The sequence below is a fragment of the Coccidioides immitis genome (genome assembly GCF_000149335.2).
Source record: "Coccidioides immitis RS genomic scaffold supercont3.3, whole genome shotgun sequence".
Taxonomy (NCBI): domain Eukaryota; kingdom Fungi; phylum Ascomycota; class Eurotiomycetes; order Onygenales; family Onygenaceae; genus Coccidioides; species Coccidioides immitis.
Window position 1 is genome coordinate 2860973 of NW_004504308.1, and position 13469 is coordinate 2874441.

Consider the following 13469-nt stretch of genomic DNA (forward strand, 5'->3'; position numbering starts at 1 on the left):
GCCTGGTTGGTGAGCCCGTTCGGATGATTTCACCAGGCGGTGTCTCGGTGGACGAAAGGGGTGAAGAGGCACACCGTAAGTTCGGAGCACGGCGAATGGGAAACGGGCAAAAAAAGAAAAAAGGAAAGAAAAAAAAAAAGAAAAGGGAAAAAAAAAGAGAGGGCCGTGGCGGGAAGGGTGAGTGGAAAGAGAACAAGCGGGCGACAATTCGACGTACTACAGTCCCTGGATTCACGGTGACGCGGACAGCTTGGGTCGTTCACCCCTCGCCACCCTTGAAACCCCGGGTCATCCGACGACGAGGGAGGGGAGAAGGGGGGGTTTGAGAGAGAGAGAGAGTGTGTGTGTGTTGTGTGTTGTTCGACGAAAGCAAAATAATAATGAGGAGGCAGGAGAAGGGAGCAGGGTCTACCCATCGATCCAAGCTGGGGGGTGTAACATGTTCAGTTACAAGAGAAAATGGGTCGTAGACAGGAGCGAGCTGGTTTGATTAGGTACTAAGACTACTCCGTAATTACTGGTTGCATGTCTCTCCGTCCAGCGTCCGTGTCGAGAGAGAGAGACAAGACAGACAGACAGACAGACAAACACAGAGAGAGAGAAGAAGAGAGAGAGAGACAGCAACAGAGACAAATGGGACACGCTGGATGACGATTGCGGGCTGGGGTCCCTTATCGATAAGGCCGGCCGGGGTTTATGCGCCGCCGTGTGGGGAGCGATGCGCGCCTTGGCCCTGCCGTGAGATTAGGGGTGGCCGGGGGTTAGGGCGAGGGGGTCGACGGGGGGTTGACCGCGGCTGGCCCGGGGAACGAATTGGATTTGGTCCTGCAGCGAGCTGAAGGTCGCCTTTCCGGCTGGTTGTATTAAATATCCGCCCCTCCCCTCGTTCTCGTTCACGGCACGATGATCTCCCAATCTCGCATATTTTCCTCTCCGTGACCGCGCCATTGATCGACGGGAGGAAAAACAAAAAAAAAAAAAAAAGAATTCAAAAAATTTAAAAAGAGGCAATCCCCCGGGCTTTGTTGGCTAATAACTACGAGGCACCCCGGCATCATTCCATCCTCCGGGACTTCTCGCCCAGCCCTGCCAGGTCGTCGGTCCGCCTACTTGCTCGGAATTTCTTGCAGATCACACACACACACACTTTATCAAAAAAAAAAAAGTAATATTTACCCCGGAGTACTCCGTACGGAGTATGGATGTACTCTCTCAAACCATCCAAGGACTGCTCAACCGATCCATGGAAATTTCTGCTGCCCACAAAAAACCTGCAAACAACGTCCCAACGGCCCCACGAGGTTGGTACAGGACTTCATCCAAGGAAAGCAGGTTTGAACGTGGAGGCCACGCTACGTCCAGACATTCCAAGGAGGCAACGCAAATAACAGGCATAGCTGGACGCTCGCTCAATAATATCAAAGATCTTGGATCACTCCATCCTGTACTCCGTGACACACCCATACATGGAGATGTATATACACACATATACATGTAGATGTATACACACACGCTGTCCTGCTCCGGACCATCCACGATGATTCCTCAGCATTAGATCATCCGCCGTGGAACGATGTGAGCCGTCTGACACGCGTCCCGGCTCCCAAGGACCGAGTGGCAGCCGCAGCAGCCCACAGCGATCGATCGTCGCCCGTAACCTTTTTTGAATCTGTCCGCCGCCGCTTTTCCGTCCGCCGCGGTTTCGCTGTGACCAAGCCCTTCTTCGCTTAGTCAAGACATTTAACATTAAACTAACTAACTAGTGGTTTGCTTTGTTTGCATTTCGGCTCAGGATAATTGTAGATCCGGCTTATCTCATCAATGGCAACAATTTAAGTTACCTAGGCAGGCTTGGCGTCCCCGTGACCCTCCCGCTCCTTTCATTTTCTTTTTCTTTTTTTTTTACTGTTTCATTCGACTCGTTTCATTGATATTGGAATGAGCACCCGGAGACAGATTCCCACCTTGGCCTTGATCCCCGGGCGGGTGTTCGCAGCGAGAATAAAGAAACCAGCTCATTATTCACCTGTGAATAGTAACAGGCCCGGCTTGCCAGAGTACCCGAGTGACACTGGGAAAGCAGGATATCCAGAGGTGACGCGCAATTCGCTCCGCATACTCCGTACACACCGTGGCCTTGGGAAGAAGAGGTGGACGGATGGGGCCCCAAAAAGCTGGGAAAAAAAATAAAAAAGGGGAGCTGAAACAGAAGGTGGCGTGGCCCAGATCTTTCTTTTCCGCTTTGTGTGGGGGCGCGCGCGCCATCGCTGTGGATTGTGAACTTACCGGCCGATGTCTTGTGCCTCAGCCTTAACGTCCTCAAGAATCAAGCTTCTGGCATGTTTCTCTCCGCTGAGACTAGCTGACGACATTTATATAAACTCCCCTGATGGATTTGAAAACCTGCAAGCATAGCGTACTTTACTTAATACTCCATTTTCTGCTCCACGAGCAAAAGATTGCTTTTCCCAGACATGGTACGGGCTGTACAATCAAAAATTTTCAGGCCGTTTGCACTCTTCCGCGTCCAAGCTTGGGCCAGACCTACATAGCTCGTTAATGGCTGTGGGGATGGCTGGTTCCTGGGGCCTCCAGTGGTCAATTGAGGATGTCCCCGTCTCTCGCCACGGAAGAAAAGAGGGCCACACCTTTCGATGACGGGGGTTTCTTCCCCCCCTTGTAACTGGATGCTTCAGGCTGTTCATTTCTCAACTCTAGCGTACCATTGGCCAATTCACCCAGATGCTGAACTAGTTAGTGTCGGCTTAAAAGGATGAAACATGCACACAGGAACCCGGGCCCAGAATTCTAGTAGCATGGGAGAACATGGCGGCCCGCTTGTTCTATTTATGATCACGCTTGTAACTGCCCATATAAAATTGGTGCTACCTCGACCGCCTTTAATTTTCTCTTTTTCCCTGGTCCTTGCCCGCTGCTTGAGAAACCAAGGGCCATTTCTCCCCATTTGCAGTTCCATCCGTCGTCCGTGATGAGCATGTCCATGGAATCTTCCTGAGAAGACTGACTCTCCTTTGGTCCCTGACATCACCTTTCCGGTACGCGATCGGACCAAGGCCTTAAGCCCCGTCCTTCTCTTCGCCACACTCGTTTCATCGCTCGCGTCTTGTACCTTTTTTTTTTTTTCCCCTTTCCCTCCCCTTCACTTTCGTTTCCCGCTGGTCTATTTGAGACAATTGCTCGTGGGGAAAGAATCTTCTAACCTTCGTTCATTTTTGTTGTTTCTTTCTGGCGGTCGATTCGACGCTATCCTGCCTCCTCCACACGACGATCTCTCACATCTGAAGATCCCCCGTGTTATCGGACCCTCACTCAATTCAAGGCATATCTTAGCCGAGAGAGAAAAATAAGGTGGGGGGAATATTCGGCTCGTTGGCACCACGGAGGTGAGGGGAAAAACATAATTCTCAAATCCGGCCCTGCCGCTCGACGCTTCGACCCTCCGCTTCCCCTCCCTTGTCCTATTTTTTTTTTTTTTTTTTTTTTTTTTTTTTAAAACCTACCCTCTCGACCCGGGGTAGTCCCTCTCCTGCCGATGACCGGACGGCCTGGGATCGGCCAGAAGCGGTTTTCTCATTCCAGATTCCAGCAGCTGCCGGATACTAACATGGCTAGCTCGAACGATGCAACCATCAACATTCCCCTGACCACTGTGCCCAGCCAGACCGGTGGCCGCAAGGCCAGCGCGGAGTACATCGCGTCCAACGATCCGTCCTCACCTCACCTCGAGAAAAACCACCTGTTCCACGGTCGCAGGGTGGTGAGCGATGGAACTGGCCGGCAGCTCCAGGCACCCGAGGATGGGACGTTGACCCAGATGGGCCGGTTTTACAACAAGATTCTGAATTTTTCTGTCGTTACTAGATATTTCATCTATGTTCTGCCGTTGGCGTTGCTCATCGCTATCCCCATCATTATCGGGGCTACCGCTGCGCAGAATGCGCGGATTGGAGGAGTTCGGATCGTCTGGTTTTTCACCTGGGTGGAAGTCGTCTGGTTGAGTTTATGGGTTTCGAAGATTATCGCGCATTATATCCCGTTCCTTTTCCAGTTTCTTTGCGGAATCGTCAGCTCCGGGACGAGGAAGTACGCTCTTATACTTCGGAACTTGGAAATTCCTTTCTCATTGGTTGGATGGTCGGTGACCTCGTTGGCCACATTTATCCCGGTAAGTACATGGCGATGCCTATCTACCTCCTTTGTGGAGATTACATTGGATGATTTCGATTAATCTGGGGATGCATATCTAGTTGATGACACGGAATCCCGATAATGTGAGCCGAGGCGACACCGCGATCAAAAAGTGGGAGGATGTAGTTAAGAACATTTTGTTTGCTGCGTTTATTTCCAGCTTGATTCTCGCTGCGGAAAAGGTTCTCATTCAGCTGATCTCGATAAGCTACCACCGCAAACAGTTCGACTTGAGGATCCAAGCCTCAAAGCGAAATGTTCATCTTGTGGGTTTGCTCTACCAGGCTTCCCGAAAGATGTTTCCGGAGTATTGCAAGGAGTTCGAAGCCGAAGACTACATCATCAATGACTCAATTGTTGGCGTGCTCGGGAAGAAAGGCAGGGCCCACAAGAGGACCGGCTCCGCCTCTCCGATGCGTCTGATACAGAATGTCGGCCGTGTCGGGGATAAGATCACCGCTGCGTTTGGCCAAGTTGCTCATGAGATCACCGGTAAACAGGTCTTCAACCCCACTGCCGTTCACTCGGTTGTCACGCTGGCCTTGGAGAAGCGCTCGTCGTCCGAAGCTCTTGCGAGACGTCTGTGGATGTCCTTTGTCCTTGCGGGCCGTGAGGCGCTTTACATCGACGATCTTTACGAGGTTTTTGGACCTGATCGCCGCGCGGAGGCGGAAGAATGCTTCGCTGTTTTGGATAGAGATAATAATGGCGACATCAGCCTTGAGGAGATGATCCTCACCATCACCGAGTTCGGGAGAGACAGACAGGCCATAGCCAAGAGCATGCATGATGTTGATCAGGCGATCCATGTCCTGGATAACCTCCTCTGCACGGTGGTTTTCATCTTGGTCATCTTGGTTTTTGGTATGGCATGATTCGGCCCTTGATATTTTCTTTTTATTTTTGCAGGCTGGTGCTAACGAGGATTCAAGTGGCCTTCCTTAACAAGGGTTTCGGTACCACTCTTGCGGCCGGAGCGACTGCGCTTCTGTCGCTCTCCTTCGTGTTTGCGGTCACCGCTCAAGAAGTTTTGGGTTCTTGCATCTTCTTGTTTGTGAAAGTGGGTTGGGGCTCATCCCTTTTTGGTATTAAGTTGTACAGATACTAACCAATGTATCCATTAGCACCCTTATGATGTCGGAGACCGGGTGGATATCAACAGCAATCAACTGATCGTCGAGCGCATCTCCTTGCTCTTCACGGTCTTCAAGAATATCAACGACTTCAAAGTGACGCAGGTTCCGAATATCGTGCTGAACACTTGCTGGATCGAGAATATCAGTCGATCGAAAGCGATGAAAGAGCAACTCACCTTAACAGTGGATTTTGGGACTACGTTTGAGGATGTCCAGCTGTTGAAACAGGAGATGCAGAAGTTTGTCCTTGACAAGGACAATTGCCGCGATTTCCAAGCCGACGTTGACATCGAAGTGGTTGGCGTTGGCAATATGGATAAGATGGAATTGAAGATCGAGATCCGGCACAAGTCCAACTGGTCCAACGAGACCGTTCGTGCCGCTCGTCGCTCAAAGTTCATGTGCGCTTTGGTTTTGGCGTTGCGCAAAATTCCGATTTATGGCCCTGGAGGCGGCGATGCAGCTCTTGGAGACGCATCCAAGCCTTCGTATTCGGTTTCTATTTCGCATGAGCAGGCTCAAGCGAACAAGGAGCAATTTAGTGCCGACAAGGAAAGCAAGCGTATGGTTCCAACCAGTGAGATGCAAAAATTGTCCGAGAGGTCGCCGGCCGATGATAGGGCCCAAGCCACTGGAAATGATGCCCTAGGCTCCCCAAGCGGTCTCTCGTATCGCAGCCCACCGGCCGGTAGTAGCGAGGCAACGTTCGCGGACGCCCTGAACCAACGTCCAGTTGCGTTGGATCGCACCCGAACCGATGAGCTGCCAACGATAAGAGTGAGCGAGGACGGGCCTCTGCTCCGCCAGCCTTCCACGGGCATGCGACACGCAAACCCACTCTCGTCCGCGGTCTCTCCCAACACGCCTGAAGAGAATCTCGCACCTAGCCTCCCGGAAATGGGCTACTTTAGCTACGAGTCGCAATTCCCCCAGCCACAATCACAATCGGGCAGTCAAAACCCCTACAGACAAAACCCTTCTAGTCAATCCCTACAGTCCGGCCAGGCACCTGGGTTCCAGCAGCCGACCCCGGCCCCACTGGTAGGATCAGGCCAAGGGCCTGAAACGGCCCGAAGACCTGTACCACCCCCGGCAGGGTACTCGACTGGGCAGAACCCGTATCAACAGGGACCGTCAAATCAACGATATCCACCTTCGTGAGAGGCGAGAGGGATCAAGGGAAAAACAAAAAAGAAAAAGAAAAAGAAAAAGAACGGTTTGAAAAATAGACATTTGCTTGTTTTTATAATGTGAGATGAGATAATAAACTCCCATCTTTTTTTTATTTTTATTTTTTTAGCCCCCCTCGAATAGCCTTGGTTTTTGTTTTAAGGCTAGCTTTTTATCTTTTTCTACTGTTTGATATAATATGACTATTGTCTCTTTTAGACCACGGGTTGTTACGTGGGATGGATATCGGGTGTACATAAAACTGCCGCTGTGGATTGCGGAAATGATACGATGGACACAGTTACTGTCGATGACTGTCGATGACTAGGGGGAAAATGGCAAAAGGTCGCTTGTCCGGGAGTTGATGCTGTCTGCTTAGGTTGGGGTGTGGAAGCCGGGCTTTTGTGTTGAGATTTACAACTAGTAGCTGCATCCCTTCCTGCTGGGAGGATTCAGATCAACTATCTACATGGTTTTCTCGCCTCATTTTTGTTGTGACGACCCCCCTACTGGGTGGAGAGGATAGGACCCAAGGAACAAGCCTTCATTCTGACAACAAAGGTCCTCTTTTTTGTACTTGAGTTCCGCTATGCCATATCCAGCCTATGATCCTCCGCCTGCTGGGCCTCTCTTACTGATCTCCCTGGCCAGCTTATCAAAGCTTTTCCTGCAATTTCTTGTCTGTTTGTGGTTCCCCTCTTCAACTCTGATATCGTTGCATGTAGAGTACATCCCCGCTCATTTGACTCGTCCAATTCCCTCTGGAGCGGAGAATGCAGAGAACTTGATTCTCAAGTTTCCAAAGCCATGCTGACTGAAAATGGGACCAGACGGTATGTTCTTTTTCGCAATTGGCTCCCTGAAGGGTAATTTTCGGTTAATGTGACGTCTCTGAACTTCATTGCGAAGTTGGGTGTTGAACAAAAAGGAAATGAATCGAGGCAGGAGCTGCAGCTGTGTGGATTTGAAAAGCTGACAGCCCTTGCGGCCCGAAATGCCCGGCTGGAGATGAAGGTTTTGCCAGGCAGAAAAGATGTTCAAAGGCTCGCTGTGAAGATCGCTCTAGTAACTAGATACAGCCCCAATTGAATCATCTTACTCCTTTTTCGTCCCGGTATGAATGACGGTTCAAGTCAGGCAGTTCTATAGATTCCTTTAGCGGAACTATCTCAAATGCGCCGAGGTATGGACCGTATAACCAAATAACCGGTGCTGCTTTCAAGCAGGCCTCATCGTGACAGTGCAGACACCAGCCGTCATCAGCATCCACCACCATTCGTTCACTCGTTCTCGTCTTGGCGGGGAGAGTTTCTCGCCCTTTCTCGACCCTCCTACGAGGCGAAAAGGCCCCGTCCTATGAGATGGTTCGGTTCTGAGCGGCCAGATGCCCACTTGGGTGACGGTTGGACTGGCCTTGCCAGCTCGTCGGGCAGGAAGTTGATTATTTTTATTTTTATTTTTTTTATTTTTTATTTTTTATTTTTATTTTTTTTCCCTTTCACCTGAGAAGCGCTGATGTCACGCTGGTTTTCTGACTCCTTTTTGGCTTTTTCCTGCCGATGGCAAACCTAGAAAATTCACCGCCTTCAAGTTTTTTTTTCATCCTCGGGATTGTTGAGAGTGAGAGAGAGTTTTAGTTGGCGGGTTGACTAGCTGTGCACCCGGGAGTTTAACTGTCCCTCGTCTGCTCTCGTTCTTTGGCTTTTTTGCGACAACGAGTTGGCTTCTGGGCCTGTTTTGACGCTTTGACGACAGATAGAAAGGAGCTGAGGATAGCTATATACGTACATCACCGGTAACCCAGCCGTCGTGAAGAGTCCTGAGAGTCACGAGGCCCCTCTGCCTGCTCTGCCAACCTCAGTAATATCGATTGACTGATCGGTTGTTCTCCTATGTGACTTTTTTTCTCCTTTGCGAATTCTTGCCCGGGACTGCTTTTCCTAGAACAACTAGAGAGGCATCATTGTCAGTGTTTATAGACTTGCGCAGAACTTATTCTTTCTTGAAAGGACTTTGAAGGCATCCGTCGCTCAATCCTCATCGAGTGTCCGGAACTTCTGTCAAAAGGATAATATCTTCATTTTTTATTTGAGAGACTTCTTTTTATTTACAATTTATCTCCCTTTCCCCCTCCCCCTCCCTCCCCAAAAGAGGATATCATTCTGAGCTGCCATCATGTGCATAGCTCTCATCTCCACCGCCCACCCGGACTACCCTCTAATCCTAATCGACAATCGAGATGTACACTCCCCTTCGCCCCCAGCTATTCAACCCCAGGGAGAATCAAGAGTGCTAACCTTTCCAACCTGCAGGAGTTCCTTCGCCGCCCAACAGCCGCCGCAGCCTGGTGGCCAGAGCCACACTCCTACGTGCTCGGCTCCCGGGACATGGCACGCGCCGCCCACGGGACTTGGCTGGGCGTCACCCGGCAAGGCCGCATCGCCGTGCTAACAAACTATAAAGAGGCCTCCAGCCAGGCCGTGGGACAGCTGAGTCGTGGCGAGATCATCAACTCCTTCCTGGAGCTGCCACCCGATGGCTCCGTGAGCACTGAGGAGTACGTCGAGCGGCTGATCGCGGGCGGAGAGGCGCAGTTGGCCGGTGGGTTTAGCCTGGCATGCGGCAGCATCCAGGGCCCGTTGGCGGTCGTGTCGAATCGGGTGTGTGCGAAGGATGGAGTGGCGTGGATCGCGAAGGAGAAAGGGGAGACGGTTGTGTTGAGTAATACGGCGTTTGGGGATTGCTCGTGGGCGAAGATCAGGAATGGAGAGCGGTTGATGAAGGAGGCGCTACACACGAGTTATAAGATGGGGGAGAGCGAGGATCAGCTTGTGCAGAGGCTGCTGGGGCTGTTGAGCACAGATACACTGCCGAGGCTGAAGGAAGGGGCGGATGTCGAGACGTATATCGATCTGTTGTGTGAGAGTATCTTTATCCCTGTGATTGGAGAGGAAGAGGAGGATACGAGGGAGGAAGCGGAGATCTGTGCGTCAAATATTCATGAGAAGGCGGAGGTTATGGGCAACGCATCAGAAAATCATATGCGGTATATGAAAGGCCTGTACGGGACGCAGAAGCAAACGGTAGTTCTAGTGCATCATTCGGGGAGGGTCAAGTTCTTTGAGCGAACGCTTTATGATGACGATGCGAGGCCGGTTCCGATCGGGAAGGGTGACCGGACGTTTGAGTTCATCGCCGAGGAATATGGAGCGCAATCGTGATATACGAATTTCCTCAGAGCCTCAAAATGGTTGCTTCTCTGGCGTTTACGGCCCTTGATATCTCTATCGCCCGACGCAATTTTCATGGCTATCCTCGGCCTCAAACCCGTTGACAAGTAACTCAGTCACCTCTCCGGACATCCTGTTTCCTATCGATACCCTCTTCGCCGAAATAACCTACATATTCCCTTTCTTCGCTGGCTATTTCGCGTCTCTCTCTCTTCCCCCTTTTCCTTTTCCCTTCGCCGAAGCCGCGACTTCTCAACAATCGAAACTCCTACATATTTAGTCTTCCCGGACTACCTACTTAGCCTCATGATGTTTTATGATCGAATCACGAATTTCAATGTTTTTGAAATGTCGTCTGCCTGGTTTTGCTTCTATCCTCTTAGTTATCTTGACACTGGTTGGTGTGTGGAGTTGGCTATTTCGCATGTTTCACTACGAGGATAGAGGAAAATAACAAAGAAGAAAAAAAAGTGAGATGAAACGGAAAAATCCTGTTAAACCGCCTTTTTATGTAGATTGGATATACTTATCATCGAATGGAACCCGGATCATCCGCAATCATCTCGATTCCCCGTAATCCAGAGTCAACAATAATAGCTTTGTCCCTCTCTCTCATTAAATCTTCCTCTTCACCAACCCCTTGAAAAAATCAAAGCTATTACTATCACTCTGCAGCTCCCACCTTCTCCCCGTCGGCCGATCCTCCCACCCTAACTCCTCCGCCACCAACAACCCATAATCCCTCGTAATCCCCTTGATCCTCGCCCGCACATCCCCTTCAGCCTCCAGCGTCACTATCTGATCCATATGCAGCCAGTCCGCGTAGTACATATCTTCAAAGGTCTGGTCGAAGCCGGTGCGAAGGAAGCGGGTGTAGAGCTCTTCCAGGGTAGTGAGGATGCGTGCGAGGAGTTTCTCGAGGGAGAGCGGGGGGAGGCGGGGTTTGTTGGCGGGGAGAGAAGAGTTGAGGGTGGCGAGGATGGCGTTAAGAGACGTGGTTGGGAGCGCGTTGAGGGCGTTGATGCCGGCACCGGCGACGGCGATGTATTCTTTGGAGGAGAAGTGGGCGTTGACTAGGATGCCGGCGATTTTGGTGTAGGTCATTTTGTCAGGTTGGGAGGGGTCGAGAGCGTCTGGGAGGTGTGTGTGTTAGTGGCAATGCGCTTTGGTTGAAGGGTATTTGTTGGGGGAAGGGTTACAGATGTCGTTTGGCCATTTTAGTTTCACGGGCATGTTTTCGTATCCCTTATCGTAGGTTTTGATGCCTTTGACGATGGCCATTGCGACGAGATATTGGATGAAAACGACTGGAGCACTTGCGAATTTCTCAACTGGATGACGGATGCATATTGAAAACATGAGCTGTCCCGGTGGAGACACCCAGACGTTGGAGCCGCGACCGCGACCAGCGACTTGGACATTTGCCGTTGCCATAAACCCGTTTGGAAGTCTTCGCAGGATTTGTGTGTTCCTTTCGCCGTTAGCAAGCTGGATGTTACTGAAGAAACATAGTCTATACTCACTTCTCCAGTAAAGTGTTCGTACTCGTAACAACTTCCGCATATAAGACGTGCGAACCGAACTCCGAGAGACGTTCCCTCGACTGCGATCTATATTCCTTAATCATACCGTAGAAAGTCTGATGGTTAAATCGCGGGGTTTCGACCGGAGAGGGATAATCTTCATGAATAGCGACTTTTTTTATAACCTTGTCATAGTCGACAATTCTATCACCCGTCGAGTCCTGGTCAGCCTTTGCTTCGATGGAGCCGGGGAGCGCTTCGGCAACCTTGTCCATACTCAGCGAAGACGGTTTTTCTAGATGGAAGGTGTCATTGTCATCTTTAATGTACTCTTCCCCATCTTCCACCGTGATAATATCTCGAAGCAGTGAGACAAGGTCCGTAGCAGCATGTGGCTCCAGGGCAGAAAGATGCATTCGAGAAAGAGGAGGTACCCTTGTTGTTTCATCGTTCACATGGAGCCCAAGCTTCTTCAGACAAGCTCGCAGGAATTCGGTTCTCGCTTCATCATTCTGAGCTAGAGTATCAATGACGTGGCAGAATTCCGGGCCATCTGCGTTTCTATCCAAGTTGGACGCCGCAAATCTAAGAGCGGTTAGTTGAGGCCTATCCACGGAAACATTGGCATTTAAGGATACAAACTCTGGGTGTGGTCCTGTTAATACGGCAGCACCTTCGCCGACCCGGCAATAAACGACTGCTGCATGGCCTTCTCCCGAATCGACTTTGAGCGATTCAGTGTAGTCCGCAAGGACCTCGACGCCTTGATGGGCGAATTTTGGAGCATCAACGAAGACGCCTCCACCGTTATAGTAGGACTTGAACGAGGGCGGGATATGTTTTTCGTCAGGGAACGAGGATTTCGACACTTGTAACTCAGAAGCTCTGGCGCCATCCTCGCTATTGTAGACAAACCCTGGAAATGCGCAACCGCGACAGATTCCGGGATAGAAAGCCAACTCCCTATCACCGACAACCTCGAGCTTCTCATTTCTGACTTCAAACTCGCAACGCTTACTTCCATAGTAGCCGCCTGCGCAGAATCCTAGATATGCGCCGCCTCGATGAACGAACTGGCTAATCCGCCGGTTCCCAGTGCCGTTCAGGGTCCTGCAATACGGCAGATCGGCACCACCAGGCATGACAAAGAGAGCACAGCTCGACGTCCATGGCTCATTGATGATCATCTCACCCGTCACGGGTATAACAGCATAATTCGGTGCCAAAAGGCGACGAAGTGAAAACAGACATTGGCGGACAGAATCCACAGTGGTCCCATTCCCTGAACAATCCGTCAGAACGTTGCGTCTCCAATCAGAGTAGCTTTGCCCACCGGAATAGACCAGGATGTTGAGCCGTTTGGTCGAAGTGGTCGTCGAGGTGGCGGCCATAGTTTTGGACCTCCGCGGAAGAATTTGCCGGCGAAAATCTCTTTTCGGTCTCACCTGCTTCAATCCCCTAGGGAAAAGAGAGGAGAGAGAGGGTATCAAGATGTCCAAGGTCGACGACAAAGCGAGAATAGTCCCGGTTGAGGACGACGATGAACCTGATGACTGGTATGCCCCTCGACAGCCCCACGGATGCGGGTGATGCTGATAGCCGGATGGTAGGGACAAGCGGATCTTCAGCACAGGCTGTTCAGGTGAGGAAAAACTCCGGCTGCTTCCCACGTCGGGGCAGCGTATTCAGCAGTAGGCAAGGATCTGACAGGTAGACAGTCGAGCAGACGAAAATGAACGACTGCTACTTCGAAAAGAGAGACTGGCGGCAGTGCAGCAAAGAAGTAAGTTTTTTTTTTTTGCCCTTCTGATCTTTGGAGAGCCCGCGGTTGTCTTCGGCCCAAAAGACCAGTCGGCGCTCTATTTTCCCACTTTATCCGTAAAAGAAACCCATCGTCGAATAATTACCGTGGATTTACATTGGGATAGGAGGGCTTTCTGCTGAGGTTGATTTTTGCTACAGATGGAGGCGTTCCGAGAGTGCTGGAAACGCAAGGGGAACGACCAGCGGACCCAGACGAAGGACGCGTGAAGGCGAAGAGACAGCCGTGACTAGAATATCATCATCTCTGTACATTATTTAGCGAATCCATCTCCGTTCATCTTCTGAATTTCTGTCTCACTCCCTTTTTTCTCTTCTTGTCGTCGTCGTCGCCGTCGGCGCCTGCTGTGTCACGTGACAGCTCTGCTTCAAACTCCCGA

The 13469-nt window shown here is 50.9% G+C and overlaps 7 protein-coding genes across 7 annotated transcripts; 5 read left to right on the forward strand and 2 right to left on the reverse strand.

Annotated features, from left to right (window-relative positions):
- Positions 1-1198: 1198 nt before the first annotated feature.
- On the forward strand, positions 1199-1731 carry CIMG_13292 (uncharacterized protein; the record flags this gene model as incomplete). Its single annotated transcript, XM_004445083.1, has 2 exons — positions 1199-1301; positions 1499-1731. The coding sequence occupies 2 exons, from the start codon at positions 1199-1201 to the stop codon at positions 1729-1731; spliced, it is 336 nt and encodes a 111-aa protein (XP_004445140.1).
- A 291-nt stretch (positions 1732-2022) lies between these two features.
- CIMG_12037 (uncharacterized protein) lies at positions 2023-3231 on the reverse strand (the record flags this gene model as incomplete). The annotated part of the gene is made up of 6 exons (XM_012358544.1): positions 2023-2071; positions 2287-2352; positions 2433-2544; positions 2724-2750; positions 2890-3123; positions 3222-3231. 6 exons carry the CDS (start codon positions 3229-3231, stop codon positions 2023-2025), a joined length of 498 nt encoding a protein of 165 aa, XP_012213967.1.
- Positions 3232-3553: 322 nt separating this feature from the next.
- On the forward strand, positions 3554-7001 carry CIMG_07860 (serine/threonine protein kinase; the record flags this gene model as incomplete). Its single annotated transcript, XM_001240696.2, has 4 exons — positions 3554-4186; positions 4269-5073; positions 5142-5269; positions 5334-7001. The coding sequence occupies 4 exons, from the start codon at positions 3554-3556 to the stop codon at positions 6504-6506; spliced, it is 2739 nt and encodes a 912-aa protein (XP_001240697.2). The 3' UTR covers positions 6507-7001.
- Positions 7002-7058: 57 nt separating this feature from the next.
- CIMG_13293 (uncharacterized protein) lies at positions 7059-7878 on the forward strand. The gene has a single exon (XM_004445084.1). It carries the CDS (start codon positions 7105-7107, stop codon positions 7327-7329), a length of 225 nt encoding a protein of 74 aa, XP_004445141.1. The 5' UTR covers positions 7059-7104; the 3' UTR covers positions 7330-7878.
- Positions 7879-8176: 298 nt separating this feature from the next.
- Positions 8177-10074, forward strand: CIMG_07859 (uncharacterized protein). Its single transcript, XM_001240695.2, has 2 exons — positions 8177-8756; positions 8828-10074. The coding sequence occupies exons 1-2, from the start codon at positions 8691-8693 to the stop codon at positions 9734-9736; spliced, it is 975 nt and encodes a 324-aa protein (XP_001240696.1). The 5' UTR covers positions 8177-8690; the 3' UTR covers positions 9737-10074.
- Positions 10075-10107: 33 nt separating this feature from the next.
- Positions 10108-13157, reverse strand: CIMG_07858 (biotin-[acetyl-CoA-carboxylase] ligase). Its single transcript, XM_001240694.2, has 4 exons — positions 12602-13157; positions 11269-12550; positions 10945-11216; positions 10108-10878 (listed from the first exon to the last, which is right to left on the reverse strand). Exons 1-4 carry the CDS (start codon positions 12657-12659, stop codon positions 10361-10363), a joined length of 2130 nt encoding a protein of 709 aa, XP_001240695.2. The 5' UTR covers positions 12660-13157; the 3' UTR covers positions 10108-10360.
- CIMG_07857 (uncharacterized protein) lies at positions 12757-13376 on the forward strand. The gene is made up of 4 exons (XM_001240693.2): positions 12757-12824; positions 12879-12910; positions 12987-13051; positions 13231-13376. The coding sequence occupies exons 1-4, from the start codon at positions 12760-12762 to the stop codon at positions 13297-13299; spliced, it is 231 nt and encodes a 76-aa protein (XP_001240694.1). The 5' UTR covers positions 12757-12759; the 3' UTR covers positions 13300-13376.
- The last annotated feature ends 93 nt before the right edge of the window (positions 13377-13469 follow it).

Coding starts and splice junctions, on each gene's coding strand:
- CIMG_13293 (XM_004445084.1), top strand. CDS start 7,105: ATGCCATATCCAGCCTATGATCCTCCGCCTGCTGGGCCTCTCTTACTG.
- CIMG_07857 (XM_001240693.2), top strand. CDS start 12,760: ATGTCCAAGGTCGACGACAAAGCGAGAATAGTCCCGGTTGAGGACGAC. Junction 12,825..12,878: donor GACGATGAACCTGATGACTG/GTATGCCCCTCG, acceptor GCCGGATGGTAG/GGACAAGCGGATCTTCAGCA. Junction 12,911..12,986: donor CTTCAGCACAGGCTGTTCAG/GTGAGGAAAAAC, acceptor ACAGGTAGACAG/TCGAGCAGACGAAAATGAAC.
- CIMG_07858 (XM_001240694.2), bottom strand. CDS start 12,659: ATGGCCGCCACCTCGACGACCACTTCGACCAAACGGCTCAACATCCTG. Junction 11,217..11,268: donor ACGAACACTTTACTGGAGAA/GTGAGTATAGAC, acceptor TAACGGCGAAAG/GAACACACAAATCCTGCGAA. Junction 10,879..10,944: donor AAAATGGCCAAACGACATCT/GTAACCCTTCCC, acceptor CACACCTCCCAG/ACGCTCTCGACCCCTCCCAA.
- CIMG_07859 (XM_001240695.2), top strand. CDS start 8,691: ATGTGCATAGCTCTCATCTCCACCGCCCACCCGGACTACCCTCTAATC. Junction 8,757..8,827: donor TCCTAATCGACAATCGAGAT/GTACACTCCCCT, acceptor TCCAACCTGCAG/GAGTTCCTTCGCCGCCCAAC.